The sequence below is a fragment of the Microtus pennsylvanicus genome, chromosome 7 (assembly GCF_037038515.1).
Source record: "Microtus pennsylvanicus isolate mMicPen1 chromosome 7, mMicPen1.hap1, whole genome shotgun sequence".
Taxonomy (NCBI): Eukaryota; Metazoa; Chordata; class Mammalia; order Rodentia; family Cricetidae; genus Microtus; species Microtus pennsylvanicus.
In genome coordinates this window covers 9,198,808-9,211,570 of record NC_134585.1, presented here as the reverse complement: position 1 = coordinate 9,211,570, position 12,763 = coordinate 9,198,808, and the positions used below count along the sequence as shown (strand labels likewise).

The window sequence follows — 12,763 nt, the reverse complement described above, 5'->3', positions numbered from 1 at the left end:
CCAAGCTTCACTTGTTCTGCGGTAATGACCAAGCTGGCTTGTTGGGCATGTTATTAAACCTGTAGGTATCTTAGTGTCCTCCTGTGTAAAATGGGTTATTAGTGTGGACAACAGCATTCCGAAACTGGGCAAATGGTAGGTCAAAAGGGAGGCCTCCTGTGCATGCCACGATGGCCCACCTCAGCCACCTGGTGCTTACTTTGGGACTATATGTAAGGAGGGACAAGGGTGGATACAGAGAATGCAGAAGAGGTAGGTACCTCCTGGAGCCATCTTGGGAATGCCTTTCTGGAGGCTGATTCACCCCTCTTGGAAAATCAGATGGAAAAAGATGAACCAGGAGTATGTGCTGACTTTCTGGGCCAACAGAGGCCATCCCTGTGCCTTTTCCAGACACGAGCCCCCCTGTTGACATTCAAATTCAAGGCCACAGGCCTGTTCCAGGAGCGTGTGGCCCATAAAGCATGTCTGGTAACCTCTTATTGGTCTTCTTGGACCACTTAAGGGGTTAGCCTGAAGGCCCTCATTTTCTTACCCCCTCTTCCCCAAAATGCAGCCTGCATACAGGAAAAGTGACCAAACGTGGGTGGCAGAGTGGTTGCTTGAAGGCACCAGGTTCGGTTGGGCCTGAGTGTTTCTTTGGCTCCTGTCCTAGCACACACGCCCCCGGTCCTCCCACGCCTCCCAGCCCTCGCGCCCTGCGTGGCCCCGCAGTCTTGTACCCATATCAGGGGTCTCCGTACCCAGGACCTTGAGTCGCGCGTCCCCGGGGCTCTGCGCGCGCCCGGGTGCCTGACCCGCCCCGTGACGCAGTCACAACCGTCCGGAATCGCGGCCGGCCAGCGCGCACCCGAGACGCAGGGCACGCGCATCGTGCACGCGCGCCGCCACGTGACGCTGCGCGGCCAACCGGCGCGCCAGGATTTGGGGATAAAGCGCGGCCCCGCGACAGTTGCGGCGGGAGAGCGGCGGGGCAGAGAGCGTGACTCGCCTGCTCCAGTGCCACTGGTTCTCGCTGTGCTTCCCGCCGCCGCCGCCGCTGCCGCCGCGCAACCATGTCGGAAGAGAAGCCCAAGGTAAGCCTGGAACGCAGGGCGCTGCAGAGTCCGCCGGACGCAGGCCGGGCCGCGCGCAAACAGGGCCCGCGGGCCCGCACCCGGGCCTCCGCGCCCCTCCCCCACCAACACCCCGCGCCCCTCCCCCACCGACGTCGCACCCCGCCCCGAGCTTCATCCTGGCCCCGCCCCGCCCCTTAGCCCCACCCCCGGCCTGCCTCCCGCCACGCCAGGGCTCCGCCCCCGGTGTAGCCACGCCCAGAGTCTAGCCACGCCCCGCGGGGCGAGAACGCGGAACTTGGACGCCTCGCGGGGTGCTGGAACTTGCTGTGCAGGTCTCCTCTCTGGGTCCTGATTTCTAGCCGTGGCCTTCCCTTCTTGCACCGTGTGCGTAGGTCCACGCGTGAGGTTCTGTGGGCGCCCCGAGAGCTGCCCCGGTGCTGGCCGCTGCGAACTTCTCACTGTTGGCGGGACTGGGTGCTCTCCCACTCCTTTGCGGTCCCTCGGGGCAGGCCCCTTCGTGTCGGCAATTGGTACGTGGAAAGGCCAGGGTTGCCCAATCCTAATTAAACAGTGTTTCACCCTCACCTGCCCTGCTGGGAGATAGACGTTGGTTGGAGCCTGGCATTCTGTGCTGTTCACCGGCCTCGGCCTGGAGATGACCATTCTCTTGGTTCCAGTGGGAGACCCCAGGAGCACGGCAAGCCCCAGGAATGCTGTGGTACCCCGCTGTAAAGTCAGCAGCTGAACGCCGCAATATCGTGCCTGCAGGACCCTTAACCTTTAATTCTAACTCAGCCTTGGGTGCTATCTGCCCCATCACGGACGCTGACCTGTCATGGCCAAGAGTAAACACTATATCTTGTTGTTGGTTTCCTTGTTATGAAGTTAGTCAGGAAGTGAGTGCCCCTGGTGTGGTGTTGGAAAGACTGCACCTTTGCCTCTCTAGGTTAGTGGAGGCAGAGGGTTGTATTTTGCAGCACGGGTGATCTAACCCAGAGACTTTTGTACACTAGGAAGGTGCTCTGCCAGTGAGTTACTTTGTCCCCCCTATATCCCAACCCCCTTTAAAAAAAAAAAAGACAAGGTGTCTATGTAGTCCTGGCTGGCCTGGAGCTCTCTTAAGTAGACCAGGATGGCCTCGAATTCACAGAGATCCTCCAGCCTCTGCCTCCTGCGTGCTGAGATGAGATTAAAGGCCTGCACTGAAACACCTGGCCAGCCTTTGTTTTGGTTTGAGACTGGGTCTCCCTGTGTAGACTGCACAGGTGTTCACAGTCATCGTGACTAAGCCTCATTTTTCTTTTCTTTAATTTCTTTCTTTTTTTTTCTTCAGAGACAGGGTTTCTCTGTAGCTTTGGAGCCTGCTGGAACTTGCTCTGTAGACTAGGCTGGCCTCGAACTCAGATCTGCCTACCTCTGCCTCCCAAGTGCTGGGATTAAAGGCGTGCACTACCACGTCATCTCATTTTTCTTCTGAGTTTACTTGCTAATTAGTTCCTGGACTGCACCAGCCTTCCTGCTGTTAGAGGGGAGCGGCGCCTTAGGCCTTTTCCCCCCTCCCTATTGGCATTTCTGTTTATTTAAGTTCTGGTTGCTGCCTCTCTTTGAACACAGCATACTGTTTTTTTTGTTTTTTTTCATCTGCTAGAAGGCAGGGCATCCTGGGCCTGGAGTTGTTCATTCTTTGTCATGGTGGGTCCTACCTATACTCTGGATCAGGAGCCAGGCTCTTTGAGCAGTGCTGCTGTGTCACTGGTGTGTCCTGTGAGTGAGTGCTGGGAAGTCTCACCCAGGAGGAATGGGAGAATGTTCGCTCAGATCCTTGCAGGCTCCTCTCACCTGGGAACCATTTCTCAGACTAGAAAGTGCTCTTAGCCAAGGCCATTAGGACCCAGCACAGGGCAGGCTCCTTCCTGACACTGTCCTATCCCTTGCTCCAGGAATAAAAAGGTGACTGAGGACATTCAAGGGAAGTAGGACGCTTCAGTGGAGTTACTCGGTTGAGCCGTGGGAAACAGCTGGTGTGAAGCTAGGGAGAAGATGTGGTTTGCAAGTGGACCAAAGGATCTGTGTCCTTAAAACATAAATGGTTCCCAAGGCTGGAAGCTGGCTCAGCAGTTAGGAGCACAGGACCCCAGTTCAATTCCCAACACCCTCATGACTGCTAACAAACACCCATTACTCTGGTCCTAGGGGATGTGACGCCCTCTTCTGGCCTCTATGGGCACTGCCGATATGGGATGCACAGACATACATGCAGGCAAAATAATCATACACATTCAAAAAACAAAGGTTAAAACTTCCCGTGGGCTGCATCTGTGTCAAGCATGTTCTGAACAACAAAAGTAATTCCTTCCCAGACTGAATAGCCTCAGAGCTGGCTCTGTGGCCAGCCCATAACTTAAACGTTTTGTTCAAAGTGTGTTTCCAGCCAACAAGAAGCTCTGACTTGGACTTTGCCCAGCAGCTTGTGTGTATCGTGATTATATAAAAGCTATGGCTGTGCAATAGGAATGTCTCATTCAGTATGGGGGATGGAGCCCAGGGCCCTGTGCAGGCTGAGCACATGGCATTCCTTGGAGCCACACCTAGCCTAGAAGAGCAGTCTGGGGCCAGAGAGTCCAGGGGGACCACAGTCTTCACCTGCTAACTGCAGCGGATCCTTCAGGGTCTCCTAGTGTCCCTCTGGTCCTCCACTCTTGGTTTTATGTTGGCTTTTCTTCTCAGTCGTATAAAGTCATGTATAGCCTGCAAATGTGTATTTTTACAGCCTCATGAGTCATTTTTAAACAAACATGGATTTCCTTTGGCTTCTTAGATTTAATGAGTAGATTTTTGTCTTTGAATTGGTAGTCTGTGAGGACACTGGCTTTGCACTGCTGTTTCTCTCACAGTGCGTAACAAATGTAGGTTAAAAATAAATTCTGTGTAAAACTAAGACAGTCACACGAGTAACTCTGACCTGCTGGGGGAATGTTAAGAACCAGGTTGGTTTTAACGACTGGAAACAACACCATTACCTAAGAGCATGCTTTACACCCTGGGGATTCTGAGCTGGCCTTTGAGACCCAGTTCCTGTGTCTTACAGGAGGGAGTGAAGACAGAGAATGACCACATCAACCTGAAAGTGGCGGGACAGGATGGCTCAGTGGTGCAGTTCAAGATCAAGAGGCACACACCACTGAGCAAGCTGATGAAGGCGTACTGCGAGAGGCAGGTAGGCAGAGCCCCATGCATGCTGGGTTGGGATCTCCCTCCCTGAAGGAGTCCTGCAGGGGCTGCTTGTGTTGTGGGCTTGCCCTTGCTACCCTGGGTCTTGCTATCTGCTTGTCCCTTACAGTGTGTCTTTTCCCTGGGTTCCTGCAAATGGAAAGGTGGAGTTTAAGGCTTAAGTAGACTCCAGGGGGGATTGGTTCCTGATAGACACCATCATGGTGGTCATGCAGTCCGTCAGCCCGCACACGGTCTGGTGGAATACCCTGTGGTGTGCTCAGAGAGAGGATCAGTGCTGGTTCCGGTTCCTCCATCTGATATCCATTCAGTTATGCTGTGTATGCCCTCCTCATTGGCAATTTGATTTTCTATCTTACTTAGTAAAGTGAGGAAACATTTGCTCTTGTCCCTTTGTTACCATTTCAAAATAGCATGCTGACTGACCTTTGTCCCCAACAGTGGCCAGCTTGCTGTTGTCAGTGTCATTGTGAACTTAAGGCCCTTGCACACATTAGGCTTGGATCCATCCATCCAGTTCGTTCTTACTAAGGACCTTTTGGTAGGTGGGTACGTGCCAGCCCACCTGGGAGTCCTTGGACTCCTGGCTTTGCTTCTCCATTGTCTGCCTCAGTGACTGCCTGGCTTGCTGCACATAGACCTACGTGCCGATTCCTCTGAATCCTGCCATCTGGTAGCTCTCGTAGGGGGTCCTGCCCTTTGATGTGGGCAGTGGCATCTCACATGGTGGTTCCAGGTTGCCCTTAAGTGCTTGCAAACACAGCTGTTTGCTGCCCTTTTATTCTGCTGCCCTGACGTCCCTGCAAGGCGGTGCCATGCTTTCTCCCTTCTCGCTCGTGAGCCCTGCAGATAATGTGCTTGCTCTCCTGGCTTCTAGGTTTGACCTTAGGTACTTTTCTCACCTGTGAAAGGTGAGACAGAACTTTCCGATGACACTGTGTCCCCTTATGCCCTCCCTGCCGAGCCGGCTGCATGTGCTGTGTGCCACTTTGGACTGCGCCAGTGTGCAGGGCTCTTCCTTGCTGTGCTATGCTCAGTCTGTTGCACCCCAGTCTTCGCCTGCTGAGACCCCACATTTGGGGTGGGGGGTACACTAAGTCAGCTACCTCAATGTTTTGTAGCCTCCTGCTACCCCCCTCCCCCCCGAACCACTGCTTTGGAGTGAGGGTGTCTGCATGACTGCCATCCACAGCTTTATGAGAGTCATTCTGGAAACTTCCTGTCTCCCTCCTGCATCTTTTTTGTGTTAACTCCCCCTTTTTGTGTGGAACACCATCTCTTGTATCTGACAGGGACTCGCATGTCTGGCTGCATGTCGTGTTCTAGGCTGAGCTGCATTGTCTTGGAAGTTACCATAACTCACTGTCAGCTTCCTGTGTTTTGGAACACTGGGGCCTTTCCGGTTCTCTGCCATGGGATCTCAGCAGGGGCTCTGGAGTGATCCTTAGCCCTCTGGGGAGGCGCTTTCTGGGCCCTTCCCGTCTGTGAACGGAAAGAGGACTCTAACTGTCCTCTGCTGTGCAGGCAGATGTCTGCTCTGCTCTGTTTCACGTTGGGAGTACACAGGCCTGCAGTCAGCCATCCTCCATGCTGGCCTGACTGGCTCCTCCCTCTGTACTGGGTTTACTGTTGCTGTCCCCTTTGAGTTTTCCCTTCTTTGCCTTCCCACGCTATAGGCCATTCTTGCTCAGCATGAGTTTTAGTTTCCCCAAGTTCTGTCTTTTCTTGTTTTGTGTTTTTCTCCCCATTCGTAGCAACTTTTTAGTGTTTTCTTGGCTGTGTATGTGTGAGCATGTGCACACATAAGTGTGTTTTTAACCTTCCTTGAAGCTTAAGTATACATGTGTTTTAACTACTCCATTCCCTTCCTTTTTTGCCTCAATATATTGAAGAAACTCAAAATAATAGAATTGATGTTATAAAGAAAGGCTTTACTAATAGGTTTGCTTAGGAGACATGAAGTCATACAAAGGAAAATTCAGCTTAAGGACCATTACCTACAAAATATTTCAAAGATAAGTAGTATTCTAACCAGTTAGAGATAAGAAAATTTAGGCTGCTAGGATGGAAATGTTTATTCATCAGATTGACCATTAGGCCCTAGTCCCACCGCAGAGACCGCTCTGCCTCACAGCCAGTGTAGAGCCAGCTCCATACCAAAGAGCATGCTTCTCACAGTGCACACAAGAGGGCAGAGCAGGGTCACGACCAGGAGTCTTAACCTGCCATAAAGCCCCCAGTTCCCTCATTGAGGAATGCATAATCTGTCGGGTGGACAAGACTAACTCTTTGAAAGTCAACCTCCCTGCTGTACTTAAAATAATTCTGGCAATATGCAATCCCTTTGCTGTGTAAACCGCACCTCTGCCTAAATGGCCAGACCCGAGTCTCCGATCTGTTTATATTGTTCAAAGTGAAACCTGGGACTGGGACCTGAAAGACATTTAAGGATGACATCGTATGTGGAATTCATAAGCCTCGGGTATATATAAGTTAGTGAAAATCTTCTATTTGTGGCCTCTTTTTTGGGTATTAGCCAGAGCCAGACACGTGCTATATTATTAAAGGGCTTCCCCTTACCCCTTAGTGTGTGGAGTGATTTCTCACTGGGAGGCAGGCCTTTTCTGTACCGCACACAGTGCTTTCTTCCCCGGGCCTGGTCTTCACATACGTGAGTCTCTCTTTAAACGTCCCCCGGTTTCTTTTTTTTTTGTTTTTTTGTTTTTGTTTTCGTCCCCCGGTTTCTGCTTGTATTTAAGAGTGAAGCAGCGAGCCACTGCAGAGATGGTGCTGTGTGTTTGGGTGGGTGTGGCGGAGGCCGCACGTCCACAGGGTGGCACGTTAGAATTGGGGGCTCTGGAGAGTCTTTGATGCTGATCTGAAAAGCACTAGGTTTCCTGGGAAAGAATACATCCAGGCTCCAGGGGAAGACCAAGGCACATGGACACCCATTTGCCATACATGTCTTCTTTTATTGTTTTTTTTTTTTTTTGGGGGGGGGGATAGGGTTTCTGACTGTCTGGCTGTCCTGGAACTCACCTGGTAGATCAGGCTGGCCTCAAACTCACCTGCCTTCCAACTGCTGGGATTAAAGATGTGCACCGTCACTGCCCAGTACCATATGGGTCTTGACGGAGCTCTGAGTTCACATCTCTAAAAAGTCCTGCTGATTGATGTGGGAGAGACAATTACATGGCCTCTGAGGGTTGTTGGGAACTTCGAACTCTTGGAGATTTATGTGTGAACTTTCTTTTCTCACCTTTATTATTATCTTTAATCATTTATTTAACTTTTTTATGTGCATTGGTGTGAAGGTGTCAGATTACCTAGAACCAGAGTTACAGACAGTTGTGAGCTGCCATGTGGGTACTGGGAATTGAACTCAGGACCTCTAAAAGCAGTCAGTGCTCTTAACCTCTGAGCTATCTCTCCAGCCCCCTCCTTTTTTTAAATAATTTATTTAACTTTATTTTATGTGCATTGGTGTGAAGGTGTTAGATCACCTGGAACCAGAGTGACAGACAGTTGTGAGCTGCCATGCTTTTCTCATCTTTAAAAAATTTTCTGTATATGGGTGTTTTTGCCTGCATGTATGTCTGTGCACCATATGCATGACAGGTGTTTACAAAGGCCAAAAGAGGGCGTCAGGTCCCCAGAAGTGGAATTACAGGGGGCTCTAAGCTTCCATGTGGGTGTTGGGAATTGAATCTGGTCCTCTGTAAGACCATCAAGTGCTCTTGACCTCTGAGCCATCGCTTTAGCCCTTGCGTGTGAACTTTCAGAAAAGTTCGCTAGCTTCCCTGGTCCAGGGTGGGGAGGGGGAGGGCATTCCTAGTCTCACCATCCCTGGCTCTAGCACACTTGAGACTCCAGTGTCCTTAGGCTTGTGGCTTCAGACTCCATCCAGCAGAGAGCACCTGCCCACCGGCTCTTCCCCAAGGCCTTGCTTTTTCATTTTTACCATTTCAGGGAGGTGTCAGGATTGAGGAAATAGTCACAATTTATCTATCCCATCTGTCCTGTTTGGGGACAGTGGAGCTGCCGAGTTAGAGAAGTGTTTCTGCCAGGTGGTGTTCACCTTCAGACTGGCTGAGGCAGACTGCTGCCTCCTTTCAGGATGGAAAACGCCCTTCGTTTCTGCTCCTCACAACCTTCCTGATCATGGCCCTCATGGTCACCTGACCCGTTTCTGAGACCTTTCCAGAGGAGGAAACAGAAGTTCTGGGAGGAACTTAGCTCAGTTTAGCACTGGGAGGAAGTGAGGGGCAGAATTAGGACAAGCCAGGTATCGGAATGGGTCAGTTTGGGGCAGTACTTGCTGTAGATGTGGGCCACCAGGGCTATTTCTACTCAGCTGGCTTGTGTGCACATAGAATGCTGATATTGCTGGTTCTGGATAGCTTCAGGCTAATCTGTGTTGTCTGGGAACATCTAACGCATTCCCTTCCTTTTCCCCAGGGCTTGTCAATGAGGCAGATTCGATTCCGGTTTGATGGACAACCAATCAATGAAACAGACACCCCAGCCCAGGTATGAAGTAGCCCTGTGCGCCAGGGTCTACCACGGTCTGCGGTTTGGGAACACTGTTGTTTGAGAATCAGATAGGTGCAAACAAAATGGCATGTTTCTGCAATGACCTTAATTATTGGATTTCAAATTTTGAATTTTTGAGATTATTTTCTCAAATGAAGAAGTGGCACTGCCAAACATATCTTTGCTGTTTTGAGCTAGAGCTCAAGTGTAGCACCAACACCCTCCACCCTCAGGGCCACGGCAGTCACTGTGAACCCACCTGCAGGGTACTGTGGGGTGCATAGCACCTGTGGTCCTGACGGCTTAGTGCCAACTACTTGGTCTTTATTGGAGTTTGAACTGGAGTCAGAACCTAGATATTTTATCTTATTTTTAAAATTTTTAATTAAAAGATATTTTTGTGGGGACTGTCAGAGAGATAGCTCATCAGTTAAGAACACAGGCTGCTCTTTCAGAAGACCAGGGTTTACAACTTACAGCTTACAACTGCTCATAACTGTGGGCCCAGGGAATCTGATGCCCCTGCTGGGCATTGTTATAATAATGATGATGATGATAATAATAATAATGATAATAATAATAAATAAATAAATACTAGGCGGTAATGATGCCTGCCTTTAATCTTAGCACTCAAGAGGTAGAGGCAGGCAGGTCTCTGAGTTTAAGCTACAGAACAAGTTCTAAGACAGCCAGGGCTATACAGAGAGCCATGACTTAAAAAAAAGAACAGCTCAAAATAATTTTTTTTTGGTAGGGCTGGAGAGGAAGTTTAGGGGTTAAGAGCACTGGCTGCTTTTCCAGAGGACCTGGGTTCAAGTCCTAGCACCCACACAGCAGCTTATTGCTGTCTGTAACTCCTGTGCCAGGGAAGCTGACACCCTCTTCTGCTCTGCAGAGCCCTCCATGCATGTGGGGCACACAAGGTCACAACTACACACAGACACATAAAAACAAAAGATAAATAAATAATAGGCCAATTTTTTTAATATAATATGTTTATCTACAAGCTCTGACTGGCAAGATGGCTTAGTGGGTAAGATGCTTATCACCAGACCTGGTGATCCAAGTTCATGTGAGTGCTTCCTTCTTAAAAAGTGTAGAAAATAGCCAGGCGGTGGTGGCGCATGCCTTTAATCCCAGTACTTGGGAGGCAGAGACAGACGGATCAGGAGTTCGAGGCCAGCCTGATCCACAAGAGCTAGTTCCAGGTCAATCAGAACTATTACACAGAGAAACCCTGTCTTGAAACACAGAAAACAAACAAACAAAAACCTTAAATGCTGACATTTTCCTGAGACAGGGTTTTCTGTGTAGCCCTGGCTGTCCTGGAACTCTCTGCCTCTGCCTCCCCAGTGCTAGGATTAAAAGCGTGCTCCACCACACCCGGTGAATCTATTTTTAATGACCCCATTTTTCTCTCAGTCCTTAGCTGTGATTATTCTTCTATGAATCTTGTCAGAAGTCAGTAGATAAGTAATTACTGTGACCCCACCTTCTCCTTGCATGCTACACTCCAGCCAAGGTGACTAGGCTGTGCCTAGTGTAGCGGAAGCTGTTTGGAGCATGGTATCACTGTGTATTCACCTCTGACATTTCCTCTCCCCTCTCCTTGGGCCTGCCTTGGCAACTTGGATAGCTGGAGATGGAGGATGAGGACACCATTGACGTATTCCAGCAGCAGACAGGAGGAACAGCTTCCCGAGGGACCGTCCCCACACCCGATCATTGTCTTGACATCTGCTATTGAATGGTGACCATGCAGCCACACCAATCACAGAAGCGTCAGCAGAAGCCAGAGTCCCTGACTGGTTCTCCTTTTCTGATGTGCTTGGAGCGGACTAAAGACATCATGCAGGGATGAAAGTGTTGTGTAGCGCATTGCCTTTAGGGGAAACGAGAGCAAGGTTTTGGGATTTGTTTATGTTTTCATTTCTGCTTCCTCCCATCCCTAAAATATTTTCCCCCAAAACTTGGAGCTGGGTGTGGACTCAGCCTGCCACCTGACTCTGACCCCCAGAACTGTGGTTGCTTTTAGAGTGATTTGCCCTGGTCAAGGAGAGAGCTTGTGGTCCCATTACCCAGTGGGCTTGCCTATGGGATGTTGAGATGGGAGAGAGGGACAGAATTGCACCTATTTGTTGTAGGTATAGAATATTAAAACATTGAAATACTATCAGCTTGAGTTTTGTCAAATGGTAAAGTTAAAGGGAAAAGACCATTGGAAGGAGTCCTTATGTACTGTGACCCAACTTCTGACATGCCCCCTTTCTACTTGGCATCTGGTAATGGGTACATGGGCAGGGTTGTAAGGTGAGACCCACTCTCTTTCCTTGTTATAATGTAGAAGAAAGTAACTGCCATGTCTCATTTGGAAACTGAATGTGGCCTCAGATTATTTTCTAGTACTTGGTTCCAATGCATAATTATGGTTTCTGTGTAAGAAGATAATTGGTTAAGTATCAAGCTTACAGTGATGCTGTGTAAGACCTGCTTTAAAGTGTGGTTGCAAAAGAAAGCCCGGGAGAGGTGACCTCATTCTCATGGATTATGCTCTGCGGCTTTCCAGATGTGTATTCAAATGATGCATCAGTGGGTGACTTCAGTCCTGCATTGTGGGGTCTATACCAGTTATATGTGGATCGTCCTGCCTATCATCCTTGTGTAAGGGTCCATTGCTGCTTGATGGCCATCTCTGCCTTTCATAGTCACCTGACACTGACCTACCATCTCTCGCTTGCTTAAAATCCCGAGGAAAATGTTGTTGTTTCCTGTTTTGCTGTGTGGGTTTGGGTGGGATCTCTGTTGGCTCTGTTGTGTTTATCCAGTTTGTACATTATTTGTTGTCCTTTACTACTGTAAACAGTAAATATAGTTTGGTATTCTGTCTCTTGGCTTACCTTAAACACTGTATTTGGAGACTGCATATGTCACAGCTCACTATTGACAGTGTGTCCAGTGAGGCCCTTCAGACGCAGAGAAGCCAGGTGACTTTGGGGGTTGAACAGCCCTTTCACAGGGGTTGCACATCAGATATCCTGCATATCAGATATTCATGATTCATAACAGTAGCAATGTTATAGTAAATGAAGTAGCAACGAAGGTAATTTTATGGTCGGGGTCACTACAACATGAGGAACTGTATTAAAGGGTTGCAGTGTTAGGAAAGTTGAGAAACACTGGTTTAGAGTAAGGTTTTTGTTTTCCTGATTTTTTTGAGACAGGATTTTTCTGTTAACAGCTCTGGCTGTCTTGAAACTCACTTTGTAGACAAGGCTGGCCTTGAACTCACAGAGGTCCACCTGTGCCTCCCGAGTGGAGTAAGGTGTTTTTAAAGACCAAAACTACATCCAGGTATCTCAGTCAGCAGCAATAGAGGGAAGTTTTGTGCGAGTAAAGCAGTTCAAAAGCAGGTAGCTGGAGGAGGTTCTGCACACGCTCTAGTGAAGCTAAGGAAGCTGGAGGAGGAGGGGGTTCTGCACACGCTCTAATGAAGCTAAGGTAGCTGGAGGAGGCTCTGCACACGCTCTAACGAAGCTAAGGTAGCTGGAGGAGGAGGAGGTTCTGCACACGCTCTAGTGAAGCTAAGGTAGCTGGAGGAGGAGAGGGTTCTGCACAGGCTCTAACGAAGCTAAGGTAGCTGGAGGAGGAGGGGGTTCTGCACAGGCTCTAACAAAGCTAAGGTAGCTGGAGGAGGAGGGGGTTCTGCACAGGCTCTAACAAAGCTAAGGAACCTGGGGCATCTTGAGTAATTGTCCATGAGGCTCCCTATCAAGGAGATCAGATTCTACTTCAACCTGAACTGGCCTCAGCATAATACAAGATGGAGAAAACCGCACCGCCTTGTCCTGTCACTGGATGTGACATGAATAGTTGCCAGCTGAGTTTCTGATATGGTCCTCTTGTTCCCCTCTGAAATAAAACTTTGTGAGCAGTCTTTAGTA

At 49.5% G+C, this 12,763-nt stretch overlaps 1 protein-coding gene across 1 annotated transcript; it reads left to right on the top strand.

Moving 5' to 3' along the window:
- Window positions 1-915: 915 nt before the first annotated feature.
- Window positions 916-11,708, top strand: Sumo3 (small ubiquitin like modifier 3). The gene is made up of 4 exons (XM_075979855.1): window positions 916-1,076; window positions 4,147-4,275; window positions 8,748-8,819; window positions 10,459-11,708. The coding sequence occupies exons 1-4, from the start codon at window positions 1,056-1,058 to the stop codon at window positions 10,567-10,569; spliced, it is 333 nt and encodes a 110-aa protein (XP_075835970.1). The 5' UTR covers window positions 916-1,055; the 3' UTR covers window positions 10,570-11,708.
- Window positions 11,709-12,763: the final 1,055 nt, after the last annotated feature.